Genomic DNA, 13,498 nt, shown 5'->3' on the forward strand with positions numbered 1-13,498 from the left:
ACCCTCTCTGGCAGACCAACCACTGCTGGGTGATGGAAAACGCGTCACTAACTGGGCGCCGCTAGTGATTTTTTTCCGCGCAAGTCGCACCAGACGCCCAGTCTGTAATACTGCAAATGCAAAGGCTTTCATCAGTGGGCCATAGGCTCAATCACCATTGTGTTACCTCATTCGCCGATAGATAGTGACTTAACAGACATTTATTTACATGAAAATCTTACTATTCATCTCATTATTTACATGAGATTATATCTTTCAGTAGTTTTGGGCATAATTTTGCAGTGCTGGTTTACAGCGCCACTGATATATAGTATATTGGTGCCTATTCAGTCTACTTCACTATTATTCCCATGTCATTGAAATCAGATTAATCTTGGTCTTTACAAGCTGGTTTTACTTTAACAGCTTTGTTGAATGTGAAGGGAGTTGCTGATATACCTTAATCAAAGTGTTGGCATATCTAATATGCGCCAATATCAACACACTTCCTTATTGTTCTGCATTGTTTCTGCATGTTCCTCAGGATTTGTTAAACCAGCAGCAAAGCTGTAAACGCTGTCTGTCAGTGATCGAGAGGAATCACCACACCCTGCAGAGGTCCCTCTCTGCCAGCAAGGTGCTCCGAAACTTCGACCTGACCCTACTGCAAAAGAGAGTGTCTGAAATACAGACGTCAGCACAGGTTAGTGAGCATATACAAAAACAAGAATACCACACAGACCCTGCATTACACCCAACACTGATTACATTAATGAGCAAAACACCCAGGAGGCAACAGAGCAGATTAGACTTACTCATGTGTCTCACTATTCATTTGCATGATGTAAGACAAATAATGTAATTAAACCGTATCACCGAGGAGACCGATTACAATCACCACTGCCTACTGTCCTTCCTCGCAGGCTTTGCTGAAGGAGGTTGGGGAATGGAGAAGGCAGGAAGAGGCTAACAACTGCCTGAGGAGGAGGTTTGAAGAATCGAGACAAGAGCTGGAGAGAGTGCTGAAGAAAGCTCAGGGCTGCTTGAGAGAGACGGGAGACGCTGAGGAGTTACTGAAGAAACACAGCGTAAGACCAGACATGTAACCCTCTGCTGTAAATATAGGAAGTCCATTAAGGGTACAGATAATATTAATGTTATATATAAATATTTTACTTTGCAGGATTTTTTTGGCCAACTGGACCAGCGCGTGCTGAGCGTGTTCTTGAAGGCGTGCGACGAGCTGACTGACATCCTGCCACAGGAGGAGCAAGAGGGGCTGCAAGAAACTGTCCGCAGGCTGCACAAACACTGGAAGGTCAGGGGTCCACATGCTTTAACAATCCCACTAATTACTGTACATCTCTGGAGGCACATAGCCGATACCTCATTAACTTAACCAACAAGACCTTTGGCTTTGATAGAGTTCACTCCAGTCTCTTTCCGATTAACCTGCACTAGTTCCATCTGACTGCAACCCTCTCTGTGTTTACGCGCTGTCTCTCATGAGGGTATTTTGTCTTTGACAGTTTTGTGGATGAAACAATACGAGTTTCAAACAGCATATCTTATTTTCCATGTCTCTTGTCTTCTCTTCCACAGGACATCCAGGGCGAGGTACCGTCCCACCTGCTCCGTCTGAAGGTGGAGGTGGAGCGAAGTCGACTGGCTGTGATCATACAAGACTGCAGAGCAGAGTTGGACAGAGAAATGCAAGCCCTGTCTGGCACCTGCACCAGCGAGCGCGTGATCAAAGAGCACAGAGTGAGTCTCGGCTTTGGTAGAATACTAAAAACAGATTAATCCGTGAGCGACGGTAAAAGAAAGATAAAAATCACTTAACGTCATCTTCGTCATCTTAGGTTCAACGTTTCCTTTTCTCTTATCGGCAGACTTTCTTCAGGGAACGCAAACCTCTGACTTTGTGTGAGAAGAGGATTAGGAACATGGAGGATCTGTGTCAGAAGTTGCCTGACAACGACCCGGCTTATCGAGCGCTAGACTCCACCAGGAGGGTTGTAGAAGAGGTTACAGAGCGGATCAAGAGCACCTACCTCAAACTGGAGCAGCACCCTGATAAATGGAAGGAGTGGAACGAGAGGTGAAGATCTACAATGAGTCAAAGTCCTAAATCTATAGACGTTTTTCTATGGCTTCAAGGAGTAAAGTAATCTGCTTTTTTCTAGGTTTTGTGAGCTCTCTGATTGGGTCTCATCTCAGAGAAGGCAGGTGAGGCTCTTGAGAGAGACGGCAAGAAGTTCCACCCATCAGGAGCAAGTTGACGCTGCTGTTCAGGTGAGCTAGCACGTTTTATTTGCCGCTGTAGGAGCAGAGATTAACTTATGATCTAATACCTGCAACCACAATTTTGTGTTTCACTTGATTTCAGGCTCTGCAGGAAGCAATTGATGCCCGAGAGGAGAGCCTGTTGTGGCTTAAGAGCCGTCTTGCCGGGCTGTCTGAGGTTAGCACTGAACTGGAGGTCCAGAGACAAAGAACAGCTCTGGCCAAACTCTCCACCGACCTGCGGGCGCTCTTTTCTTCACTCTGTCAGGTATGCCGCACATATTCCTAAGACTAACATGGTTTCTATTTCCTCTGATTTCTCAACACACATCTATCTGATCCTCATTCACAGTGGGGTGAGGAGGGCTCTGCTATGTTCCAGTACGAGGAGCTTAGAGATGAGGTGCACGGTGCACTGGAGGAGGTCTTGAGAGCACGGAAGGAGGCTGAGGAGCAGACCAGCAGGATCCTGGATGCTGAGGGGCTGGAGGAGGCCACACAGCTTTACCTTATTCACCAGGTTTGTGCAGTGCAGAGGCACAACAGTGGTGATGTTATAGTTATTGGATTTATTGGTTTATTGGTTGTAAAGTACACACACTTACATAATAGTGTGTTCAAAAGGAACATTTCTAACGACAAAAGCAGGCGTGGTTGTCACCTGACATGTTGTTTTCTTGTCTCTGTGTCCGCTATAGCAACACTTAAAGCGCCTGCATGCTAACAGGAGAGAGGCGGAGCTCCTGGTGTCACACTGCCGCCAGCTGCAGAAAGGGGAGACGCTCAGCGAGTCTCTGCGGGAGCTGGAGGGAGCTTTCAAAGAGGTCGACCGTAAATCAGAGGCAAAGGAGCACAACCTGCAGGTAGCTCCAGCCTCGATTTCTCTCACATGCGTCAAGTGCTAATGTTTGCATGTGTAAGCGTCCACACACGCCCCCGCAGTGATCATTGATTGATGGAGCTCAACAAGGTATTGATTGTTGTGTGGTATGTTAATTTTGTTAGTGTCTCTGGATTTGTTTATAACCTTTTATCACTGTCCTCCAATTGATCAGAAAATCAACTTGTTGGTGCGTGAAATTGTTTAGATGCCTGGAGTGCATACGCTTTTTTTCAAAGGGGAAACCAGACGCATAACACCCATACACCAACAGTATGAAACATTAGGAATGCATGTTAAAGATTTTGGTGGTTTGGCCCGATGAATCAAAAGAAAAATGTTATTTGTCTTTGATATAACATAAGAAGATAAATGGTAGGTGAAGCAGAGAGATAAAGTGGATCTTATAACATTTCAATGCAAATGAATGAAGCTCTCCTGGAAAATTAGAGGGGATTATGCAGAGTTAAATTAAGGTTCCTGGTTTGAACCCCGGTTTGGTCGAAGTGGGCCTTTCTGTGTGGAGTTTGCATGTTCTCCCCGTGCATGCGTGGGTGCCCTCCGGGTGCTCCGGCTTCCTCCCACAGTCCAAAGATTAGCTCGTTGGATTAATTGGTGACTCTAAAATTGCCCGTAGATGTGAGTGTGAAAGGTTGTCTGTCTCTATGTGTCAGCCCTGTCATTGATTGCCGATCAGTCCGGGGTGAACTCCAGCCCCCCGTGACCCCGATCAGGATAAACGATATAGATAAGGGATGGATTTGTATTGGTTTGGTTCATTGACTGTCACTACACAATAAAGAAAAGTACCCATCGCCTCTGTGTGTACATGGGATATGTTCCTATATTGACATTACTCTGCTGTTTCTTCTTCTTCTCAAGGCCACTCTGAGCTCGTGGCAGAACTTTGAAGCAGAAAGAGAAAGAGTTTGGAGGTTTATTAGTGACACCAACGAAGAGCTGCACAAAGAACTGATTTTCAACAACCTGGACAGCCTGAAAACTGAAATGGAGCATATCAAGGTGTGTATTTACAGGACACATGAGTGTATATTGTACGCTCTGTATTTGCTCATACAGTATGTTGGCTTTGTTCTTGCCTGCAGGAGCTCCTCACGATGGGTGAGGAGTGTTCTGTGCGAGCAGATCTCCTCCTGGAGAAGGCAGCAGATATTCAGCTCGGTCTGAAGAATCAGACTCTTCTTCTACAGCAGGCTCAGTCCACCAGAGAAGCGGTCACAGAACTTCAGGAACACCTCAACAAGAAGTACGTACCCACCCTCAACTCAAGCCTCACATGCCTTTGAATTGTAAAGGATTGCATTGTAACAGAAATATATTTTCAAGTTTGATGAGGAATAATCAAGTGAGGAGGCAATTTGTGCCATGCAAACTGTCATGTTTATGGTTTATGACTTTAAGACAAATTGAAGATCTGTCATAGTGATTTTATACAACATATTGCCTCCTTGATAAACCATTTTATTGAAGTGGAAGTGCCAGTACAGGCATTTGACAAGTGTCTGGGTAGATTATATATTAAGATCGTTCCTGCTGGTGTTTGCACTCTTTGCAGAATTGTAAATGTTTTCTGTTCATATTTCTAAGTGACACCCCTGTGTGCATTCAGTACATTTAAAAAATGTTTGTGTCTACTCTTGTGTCATCCAGTGTCGTCCAGCTGGAGATGATGTGCATGTGTTGGAAGCGCTTCAGCAGCGAGTCAGAGGCCTTCTCTCTGTGGATCAACGAGAAAGAGGAGGAGCTGGAGGCGGTCGGCACCGCCTCCTCCTTAGACCCTCTGGACAAACAGATCAGCACAGTGGAGGTATTGGCCCAATCCCAATCTCCGCCCTAAAGCCTGAGCACTGAACCCTCATGGACTTCAGTGACGTCAGGCATGCTGTGCGTGAGTCTGTGAGGGTTTGAGAACTGCATAAAAATCAGGAATGGGACACACTATTATGGCATCACACGTTGCCTGGAAACAAGATGCGCCGTTAAATAATTAGAAAAAAAGACGACCTCTAGCATGTAACTGTGTGTCTTACATTACAGTGTTTAGATATTTTAGCAAACTATCAAAAGTCAGAAAGGCGTTATTTTTAATAAACTGAAAAACATAAACATCTCCTAAAACGTGCTATAAATAACCACATAAGTGATTCACTACACCTTGTCACTTACAGATAAACCTATCTGCGGCTCCTGTCACCATCCATGCTCGCTTTACTTACATTTTTCAAACTTTATTGAATAATACTTCAATATACAAACATTTGTTTACATAGTGGGGGCCTGGGCAATATAGTTTGTATACGTCACCAAGTTGGCTATGAACTCTGGGTAAGTACTAAAGGAAAGTCTGCAGACATGCGGACTCAAGGGCAGTCTGTAATTTGGTGCTGAAAAGTCCGCATCAGAGCCCTCACACACTCAGTGATCTGACAGTAGGACAGCACTAAGCACTAACACACTTACAGGGAACGTGCCACAAAGTCTGTGAGTGTGGATTTGGCCGTTCTTTACTTTGGTTTTTATCCTTCAGTTTATATGATTTTAGGTGGGTCCTTAATAAGTTATCCTAATACTGACTGTTGTGTAGCCTTAATTCATACACACCTACTTCAATAACCATCTGATATTCAGAAATAAATATGCATCATCCTCTCTCTAAGTGAGATGAGGCTGTCTGGCAATGTGCCCGTGATGTGATGTACAGTATCAGTGTGTCCTGGGGGTTATTAAGATTAGGATGAAATAAAATGACATTTTAATCTAACCCTGAGGGGGAATTGGGTCAGAGCTGCCGCAAAGACTCGGATATAGAAAATAAATTGATCATATTGCAGAAACTATCATCTTGGCTTGCCTGAACTCGACCTTACCAATCTCAGAGATGTCAAAACATCCTGCAGCAGCCTTTGATTAGTTTTGAGTTTGAACATGTGTCAGTCTTTTCTACACAGCTTTAGTGCTTCAATTTTCCTATACACAATCTTCCAAGGCAGATAAAAGCATACATTCAAAAGATAAAGCATAGCTATGTCTTGGTCTAGTATAGTCTCCTTTATTCTACTTTTCAATAGACTTCTGCCCATAATTTTAATGACTATCTTTCTTCTGTGGTTGCATCCCTGCAGGCTGTGGGGGAGGGTTTAGAGGGGAGAAGGGCATCCCTGGCTCACATGGAGGCAGACTGCGAGGCCCTGTCAAGCTTTGTGACCCCAGGAGAAGCTGCACGGATCCGGGCACGGCTCGCCCAGATGAGGCGCAACTGGGAAGAGTTGAAGGGGAGAGTGGAGCAGCTGGGGGGACAGCTCAACCAGAGCGCCTCACACAGGCAGAGATACAATGATAACCTTGAACAGGTATACAGCTACACAAGATAAAATAGTACGGTGCAAAAATTCTAATTAGAAATTTCTAGTGCAAGTCTTTTGTCATTTTCAGGTGAAGAAAACAATGAATGACCTCAAAGAGAAGCTGGACTGTCCAGTTACAGACTGTACGTCATCATGTGAGACCTACAAAGTCCTCCAGGATCGGATGGTAAGACAAAACATGTTTTATAACTCTGTGGAATTGTTGATGGAAAATTTTAGGTTGACTTTCCTGAATACTCAGGGGTCTAAAGAGATGATGACAAGTGCTCGTCTGTGTCCTCCAGGAGCTCTGCCAGGCTGTTGAGCAGCTGAAGCCCAGGCTGATGGCTTTGTGTTCAGCCATGAAGAGGCTCGGAGAGGGCAGCCAGCTGGAGGACGAAGTGGCTAACCTCCAGAAGCAACAGGCGGAGTTTATGACAAAAGCCACAGAGAAGCAATCTACATTAGAGAGCCTTCTAGCACTCTGGCAAAGGTAAATTAAACAATATTGTGTGCATATGTCTGTGCTTTTTTAAGAAAATTGAAGCATCTCCAAAAAAATGTGGTACTACAGAGAATAAGTAATAGATTCATTTGATAAGAACATCATTCTTTGTTAAAGCTACAATCTCAAAGTCTCCATTTCGTTCTCTTTGGCAGCACCTATGGTGATAAACAGTAATTGCATGTATGACGTCCACGGTTGGCTCCGGTTATAATGGTTGTAACCTTACTTTAACTTAAAGGAGCAGTTCTACCCTGGATAAAGCCGCTGTCAGTCAAAGCTGGTGTTCCGTGTAATCAATAGAAGCAATAATATTTGAAATTGGCGCCATAGCTGTGGAGAAAGTTGTAAAAACAGCTTGTGGTTTCGCCCATTCTACATTCCTACAACACCCAGCATGCATTGCGCCCCTCCCTCTGAAAAGAACGGCCCAGCGAGAGACGCTGGAGTGAAATACTACCGTTTTCACTGCAGGCAACGGCTCAGAGCGGTACAGAATTCGAAACACGACGAGAATATACTGGTGGATCGTCTAAAAAATCTTCAGGTCTGCAGTCTACATTTCAAACCTGACGGTTTTGAACGAGACATGACATCGGAGGCGGGCGTCCTAGATTGAGGAAGTGTAGTTTGGTTAGCTCCCTGGCCTCCGCCAGATGACACCTATTAGTAGTCTGTTGGACGTTTTCCAGGGTCCATAGGAGAAGCGGATAGCATCTTCCAAAGGCACAGAGTGAAATTGCAAACTGGCCCTTTAATGCACCTCTTAGTGAGCTTTCTTCAGAAATCGGCTGAATGTGTTACTGTATTAAACACTCAGGTATTAGCAGCCCTCTTCATGCTTCAAACATGTAGATAGACTGTTGACAGAATCACAAAAGAAGCCTGTGTCTCTGTTTCGTCAGTAGCCAACTTAAGATTTGAACCCAGATGTATTTTGTTTGTGTCGCTTCTGCAAGAGGTTCTTTGAATACTTGTGGTGTTTGTCACGTTGCACAAACAGCAGACATATGAAGATGGAAATGAAAACATTTTTGAGCACACACTGATAGGAGGGGGGAGTTCCTCTACTGACAGTACTGTATCTCTATCTGATTGTATAAACATTGCTATTTCCCCTTTTATTGTGCATGTGCTCTTTCTGGTGAATCTTCCTCTCTATGCCAATTTCCTCTTTTATTCCCTGAATCATTCCCTCATCTTGGCGCGATGCAGAGCAGAGAGATCTTGTCTCTCTCTGGATCTGTCTGTCTCCCAGTCAGCCGTCACCTTTCAATTCTAATAACACGCTTTTGTTATCACTTTCTTTGATCGCACAATAGACTTTCACTGCCAATTGTTTCTTATTCTTTGTATTATTCAGGGAAAAAAAACAGTGAGACAGTCACACAGTAGATTTAAAGTGCTGAGGTTTGAGTAAATGCTTGTTTTTTTTGTAGTATTTGTTTAGGGAATATCTCCATTATATATCTGCTGCTTAACTTCAGCTTTCATACTTGTGTCTGTGTGGATGTGTGTTGCTCTGTTGTCAACCTCATCTCCTCCCCTGCAGGTGCATGGATGAGGGATTACTCATAGCACAGGATGGTCTGCTGAGATACGGTCGCCCCATTATGACCCTGTCACTGATACGGGGGCTCGGTTGTTAAAAAAACTCAGACTGTATCACAGTGTGTGCGCGTGTGTGTCATTGTGTGTATACTTTAAAATCACAGTCTTTTATTAGATCACTGTTAAGTGTATTCTTTTTCAGAATAGGGTTGCATACATCAGATTTTATTTGAACACATTTTCCTTTTTATCTCCAGATTTGAAAAGGAGAGTTCGTCCATGAAAGGCTGGCTGGACAGATGTGAGTCTGTCTGCTGTCCGGACTCCGACCTGCTCTCTGCAGACAAAGTCAAACTTAAAAATGAATTGCTTAATGTACAGGTAAATCACTTCACTAACCAAACCATTTGCATTGATATTGTTTGTTTCATTTAAAGTGTTAATGTGACTTTTCTATTTTATGTGTCATAATATTAATACAGGAAATGCAGAGGGAGATGCCGTCCTACGACGCTCTTCTCCAGGGTCTCGTGAATCTCGCGCTGTGTCTGTACCCCACCGCGCCTGAAGCTCGTATCCAAGAGCTCAGTGATGATCTCACACAAGTACAAGAGAGATGCACCTGTTTGAAGAACAGCATATCACACAGGTATGCTTTTTTTTTGGCAGATGTAGAGAATTCTCTTTGTTTACCTCCAGAAGTGTAACGAGTGCTGAAATATTTCTACTCAAGTAGAAGTACTGTTACTTGACTGAAATTGTGCTCAAGTAATAGTAAAGTACTTGTGTAAATAAGAAGTAGCTCACTTAGAAAGTACTTGAAGTAAAAGTGACTAAGTTACTTTCACACCCCGCTGATTTGTATGATTTTGCCAAGGTGACCTCACACATGCATCCTATGCAAATTAAATCAAATGATACTTTGTTGTTTTCAAACCTGGGCCCTGTGTTTATTTGTTTTGGTGTCAAAATGATGAGGGATGGACTTTTTATTAAAGAGTAAGATCCTTTGTTTAACCAGAAACAGCAGTTATAGCTCTCTTCAAAGCCACCAGACTCCATTGACAAAAACAGTCATTTTACCTCGCAGAACACGGGAGCTGTTCCAAACTACCGTGTGTTACGACGCGTAACGAGGCAAAGGTAGACCAGCACGCCCCGTGTTCTGTGAGGTAAAATGACTGTTTTTGTTATTGGAGTCTGGTGGCTTTGAAGAGAGCGATCTAACAGCTGTTTCTGGTAAAACAACAAACTTCCTTCAGTCTGTGTCAAAGGTGGTGTTTCCTCCAAACTCTCTTCTGTCCCATTCATGGTTCTCTCATGCATGCGTCAGGCCCGGGTAGTTGCAGCCCAGCTCTTGTTCTTCGCTCCTGACTCTGTGAAAATCAACCGGCACCGCTGTTTTGACGCGATGCGAGACATTTTGATCTGATTGGTGTCCAAGTCAGTTTTTCTTTCTAGCTCGCAATATCCTTAGATAAATATTTTACTCCGTAACGGATGGATGTAGAATTACTGACTTTGAAAAATACTCCAAAAAGTACAAGTGCACGAAAACGCCACTCAATTACAGTAACGTGAGAACCTGCTATTCGTATTCGACTTGATGGATTCAAGCATTTTTATTAGCTGTTTTCCATAGTTGTTTGTTTAGATTAAATTTACAGCGATCAAGATACTAATCTCATTATTTTTATCCATATTTTCCTCCAGACTCGAGCTGCTGGAGCCTCAGCTGTCGCAGTTGGAGCAGTTTGATCAGGCTCTGCTGACTCTGACCCAGAGGAGTGAAAACTTCCTGTCTGGCTTGAGGAGCTCTTCCCAGGTTGATATTGCTGATCTTGATGCAGCAATTACAAAGCTGAAGGTGAGAAATCAATAACTCACTGTCCACAAAGATGTCCTTTACAGGCTCTCTTTATTACAGCAGTTACAGTAAGCAAGTTTATATTGATCGCTGTTGGAACTCATTCAAATTTGTCTAATTAAACCATCCTGTTGTAGGAGCACAAGGTTCAGCTGCAGGCTTATGCATCACTGAAAGAGGCTCTGCAGCAAAGAGAGTCCTCCCTGCTTTGCTGTTCCACTCCAGAGGCCCAGCAGCAGCTGCAGGGCTGGAGGGAGGACTGCCTGCAGCCCCTCATCGAATCCCAGCGTCTCCTTTTCCTCCGCAATGAATGCCTGAATGAGTTAAAGACTTTCCTTGAGAAGCATGGAGCAGCAGGAAAGGCCGTGCGCCGCCTTCACGAGGCCGTCGAAGGAAGGGGGAGCTGGGACCGCTCCAAAGCTGAAGAGCTGCACTGTGGGATTGGGGTCGTGGCTAAAGACGTGGCCCACCTTGAGGCTGAGGCAGTCGGGTTGGATGGTCAGTTAAGCAAGGCGCAGTTTCACCTGTGTGGAGCGGACTGGCGGCGCTCCAAAGACGTGAGCCATCCTCAGGGAAGAACATCTTGCAGGGGACAGGCGGTGGCTCTCACGCTGGCTCTGGAGGAGGTTCAGAGGGGTGTCGGGTGGAGGCAGAGTGAAGCGGATGCTTTAGGGGCGTTGTGGAGCTCCTTCAGGGAGAGGAAGGAGGAGGTGATGAAGAATTTGAAAAAGCTGGAGGATGAAGCGAGAGAAGAGGGGGTCAGAGAGAGCTCAGTACAGGCCTTCCAAAACAGGTATGAACATGGTAAATCTACAACAGCAGTATTGTGATCAGTTCTTAGGCTGCATAATTCCCTTTTATTGTAAGATGAGCGAATGGATGAGAAGCTTTAAGGATCTTTTTGCCGCTCACATTGTAGGAAGTAGTCTTCCATAACACACCTTTGTTGCTCCTAGAGAAAACCTACTACGTGCTAAACTAAACAGTAGACAGACAAATCCATTTAAATTGGATCACCTGAAAATGAGACACATTATGTTGGAATCAGACTACTAATCCCCATTGTTTCCTTCTGCATCTATTTCTCCCAGGCTGCGTTTCTTCGTCCAGCTGGAGGATGAGCTCCAGTCTCTGCAGCACTCCCAGCGGTGGTTAGAGGAGAAGGGAAGCCAGCTGGCCCACAGAGACAGCGAGCTGGCTGGGGAGGCTCTCAGGGAGGTGGCGCTTGTGAAGACAGCCTGGGAGAACGTCAGGACTCTGATCAGCAGTGGGTGAGGAGCCGGGACGACGGAGAGGGATTTAAACTCATTCATCTTGTTTATATTCCTGTTCTGTGTTTGCTTTTAATCCTTCTGTGTAGAGTTGTGAGAGATGGGAAGTTTTTTGTGCCATCTGTAAAAGAATTCTAATTTTAATTTGGAAACACTGCTGTCTTTTTCTCCATTGAATATCCACTCCCAACTGATATGCCAAACAATAGGCTTGACCTTTATTTCGCTCTTTACTTAAAGATTATTTTTTGGCTTTTTATGACTTTATTTTAGAGAGAGGACAGTGGATAGTAGCAGAAATGGGGAAGAGATAGCGGGGATGACACGCGGCAAAGGGCCAAGGGCAGGAGTTGAACCCAGGGCCGCTGCATCGAGGACTATAGCCTCTGTATATGGTCACTGATTTAACCGCTGAGCTAAACCGGCGCCCTATTTCGCTCTTTTCTACCGTCCATCATATGTTCTGGATATGCCCAAAGTTGGTACAATTTTGGTCTTCCATTTTTGAGGCATTTCCTTATATTTGCTACAAGGAAATCAGCCCTAATCCTGAAAGTGCAATCTAAGGTGTGGTCCCTGGCGGGGTCACGGTATCTGTTGTCCAGTCAGATGCCATAGCCTTTGCGTCACTATTGGCTCGACGCTTTACTTAATTTAATTGGAAATCAGCTACTCCTCCTCCACGCAGGTGCTGGGTCAGGGATGTTATGGGGCATTTAGAGAAATATTCAACCGGGGGATCCGTTCAAGGCTTCTATAGGGTCTGGCATTTTTTGATTACTTTGTCCGAGAATTCTCTGCAAGAGACACCGAAACATAAAACACCTGTATTGTGTGACAACATGTTCTCTTATTTCATTTTAATTTGTTTATTTTATCATAGTTGTCATCCCCCCCGGCGATCAATAAAGGACTATCTTTTATTGTCTTATTTAATTAATTTCTTTCGCTGTGGTTGTATGTCGTGTTTTTGGTATCTAAAACAGCCCTCTCTCTTTTCTCATGCAGTCAGGAACAAAGTGGAGTTGTGGTCGATCTTCTCCGTCAGTTCCACAACCTGAAGTTGCTCCTCGCCAATGTCGTTGAGAACGCTCAGACTGTTGCACACAATCTGCCTGACCACAACCACGACGCTCACGAGGCCAAGAGGACTTTCACACGAGTCAGTACCTTTTTTATTTTTCTCCCAAAATGACGAATTATTGAATATCTGCATAATTTTCACGTATATTTGTCAGTGAACTAAATTAAAACAGCATTCCAACAACAGACCCTCTCTTCTCATCAAGTTTGCACAGCATATCTCCCTCTAGTGGTGGTCTGTTATCATTGCTTCTGCTCTCCTCTCTCTCCCTTTAGCACCAAACAGTGCAGTCTGAGCTGAGAGAGAAGCAGGAAGACATGGACCAGCTCATCAGCACCGTGGAGGACCTGCAGAGAGAGCTGGTGAAGGTCCCCAACTCTGACACGAGCTCCATCCAGAGAGACATGGAGTCCTTAAGAGACCAGTGGTTGGAGGTGAGTGGGGCTCCTTAACACACTGTATTGTATAAACCTTGACAGCTGAAATTGGCTCTTTTTTATTAGTGCAAGTACGTCATTCAATCACATCAAAGACATGGTGAAATAATACTCTCCTATTTTGTGACATAAATTAATTGTCCTCCTCCGGTTCTCTTAACTCAGGTGGAAGCTGAAATATGACAACAACAATGGAGAGCATGATGGGATTTGCGGTGTTGTTTACTGTCAGAAATCAATTATGACGTCCACTGTAAAGCTCCGCCGAGCACT

At 44.4% G+C, this 13,498-nt stretch overlaps 1 protein-coding gene across 1 annotated transcript in view; it reads left to right on the top strand.

Moving 5' to 3' along the window:
* syne1a (spectrin repeat containing, nuclear envelope 1a) overlaps window positions 1–13,498 on the top strand; it is a 146,359-nt gene that overhangs the window by 37,004 nt on the left and 95,857 nt on the right. The window contains exons 21-42 of the mRNA XM_069656525.1: window positions 524–682; window positions 903–1,067; window positions 1,163–1,297; window positions 1,582–1,743; window positions 1,872–2,080; window positions 2,166–2,274; window positions 2,369–2,533; window positions 2,618–2,785; window positions 2,964–3,128; window positions 4,028–4,168; window positions 4,252–4,412; window positions 4,817–4,973; window positions 6,289–6,516; window positions 6,599–6,697; window positions 6,816–7,003; window positions 8,824–8,947; window positions 9,049–9,215; window positions 10,280–10,433; window positions 10,571–11,226; window positions 11,525–11,704; window positions 12,713–12,866; window positions 13,064–13,222. Of these exons, the coding sequence (XP_069512626.1) occupies window positions 524–682; window positions 903–1,067; window positions 1,163–1,297; window positions 1,582–1,743; window positions 1,872–2,080; window positions 2,166–2,274; window positions 2,369–2,533; window positions 2,618–2,785; window positions 2,964–3,128; window positions 4,028–4,168; window positions 4,252–4,412; window positions 4,817–4,973; window positions 6,289–6,516; window positions 6,599–6,697; window positions 6,816–7,003; window positions 8,824–8,947; window positions 9,049–9,215; window positions 10,280–10,433; window positions 10,571–11,226; window positions 11,525–11,704; window positions 12,713–12,866; window positions 13,064–13,222 (4,005 nt within the window). The remainder of the gene's footprint in view (window positions 1–523; window positions 683–902; window positions 1,068–1,162; window positions 1,298–1,581; window positions 1,744–1,871; window positions 2,081–2,165; window positions 2,275–2,368; window positions 2,534–2,617; window positions 2,786–2,963; window positions 3,129–4,027; window positions 4,169–4,251; window positions 4,413–4,816; window positions 4,974–6,288; window positions 6,517–6,598; window positions 6,698–6,815; window positions 7,004–8,823; window positions 8,948–9,048; window positions 9,216–10,279; window positions 10,434–10,570; window positions 11,227–11,524; window positions 11,705–12,712; window positions 12,867–13,063; window positions 13,223–13,498) is intronic.

This window comes from Semicossyphus pulcher, unplaced genomic scaffold (genome assembly GCF_022749685.1).
Source record: "Semicossyphus pulcher isolate SPU_LCO1_2020_fin unplaced genomic scaffold, fSemPul1.0.p SCAF_11, whole genome shotgun sequence".
NCBI lineage: Eukaryota > Metazoa > Chordata > Actinopteri > Labriformes > Labridae > Semicossyphus > Semicossyphus pulcher.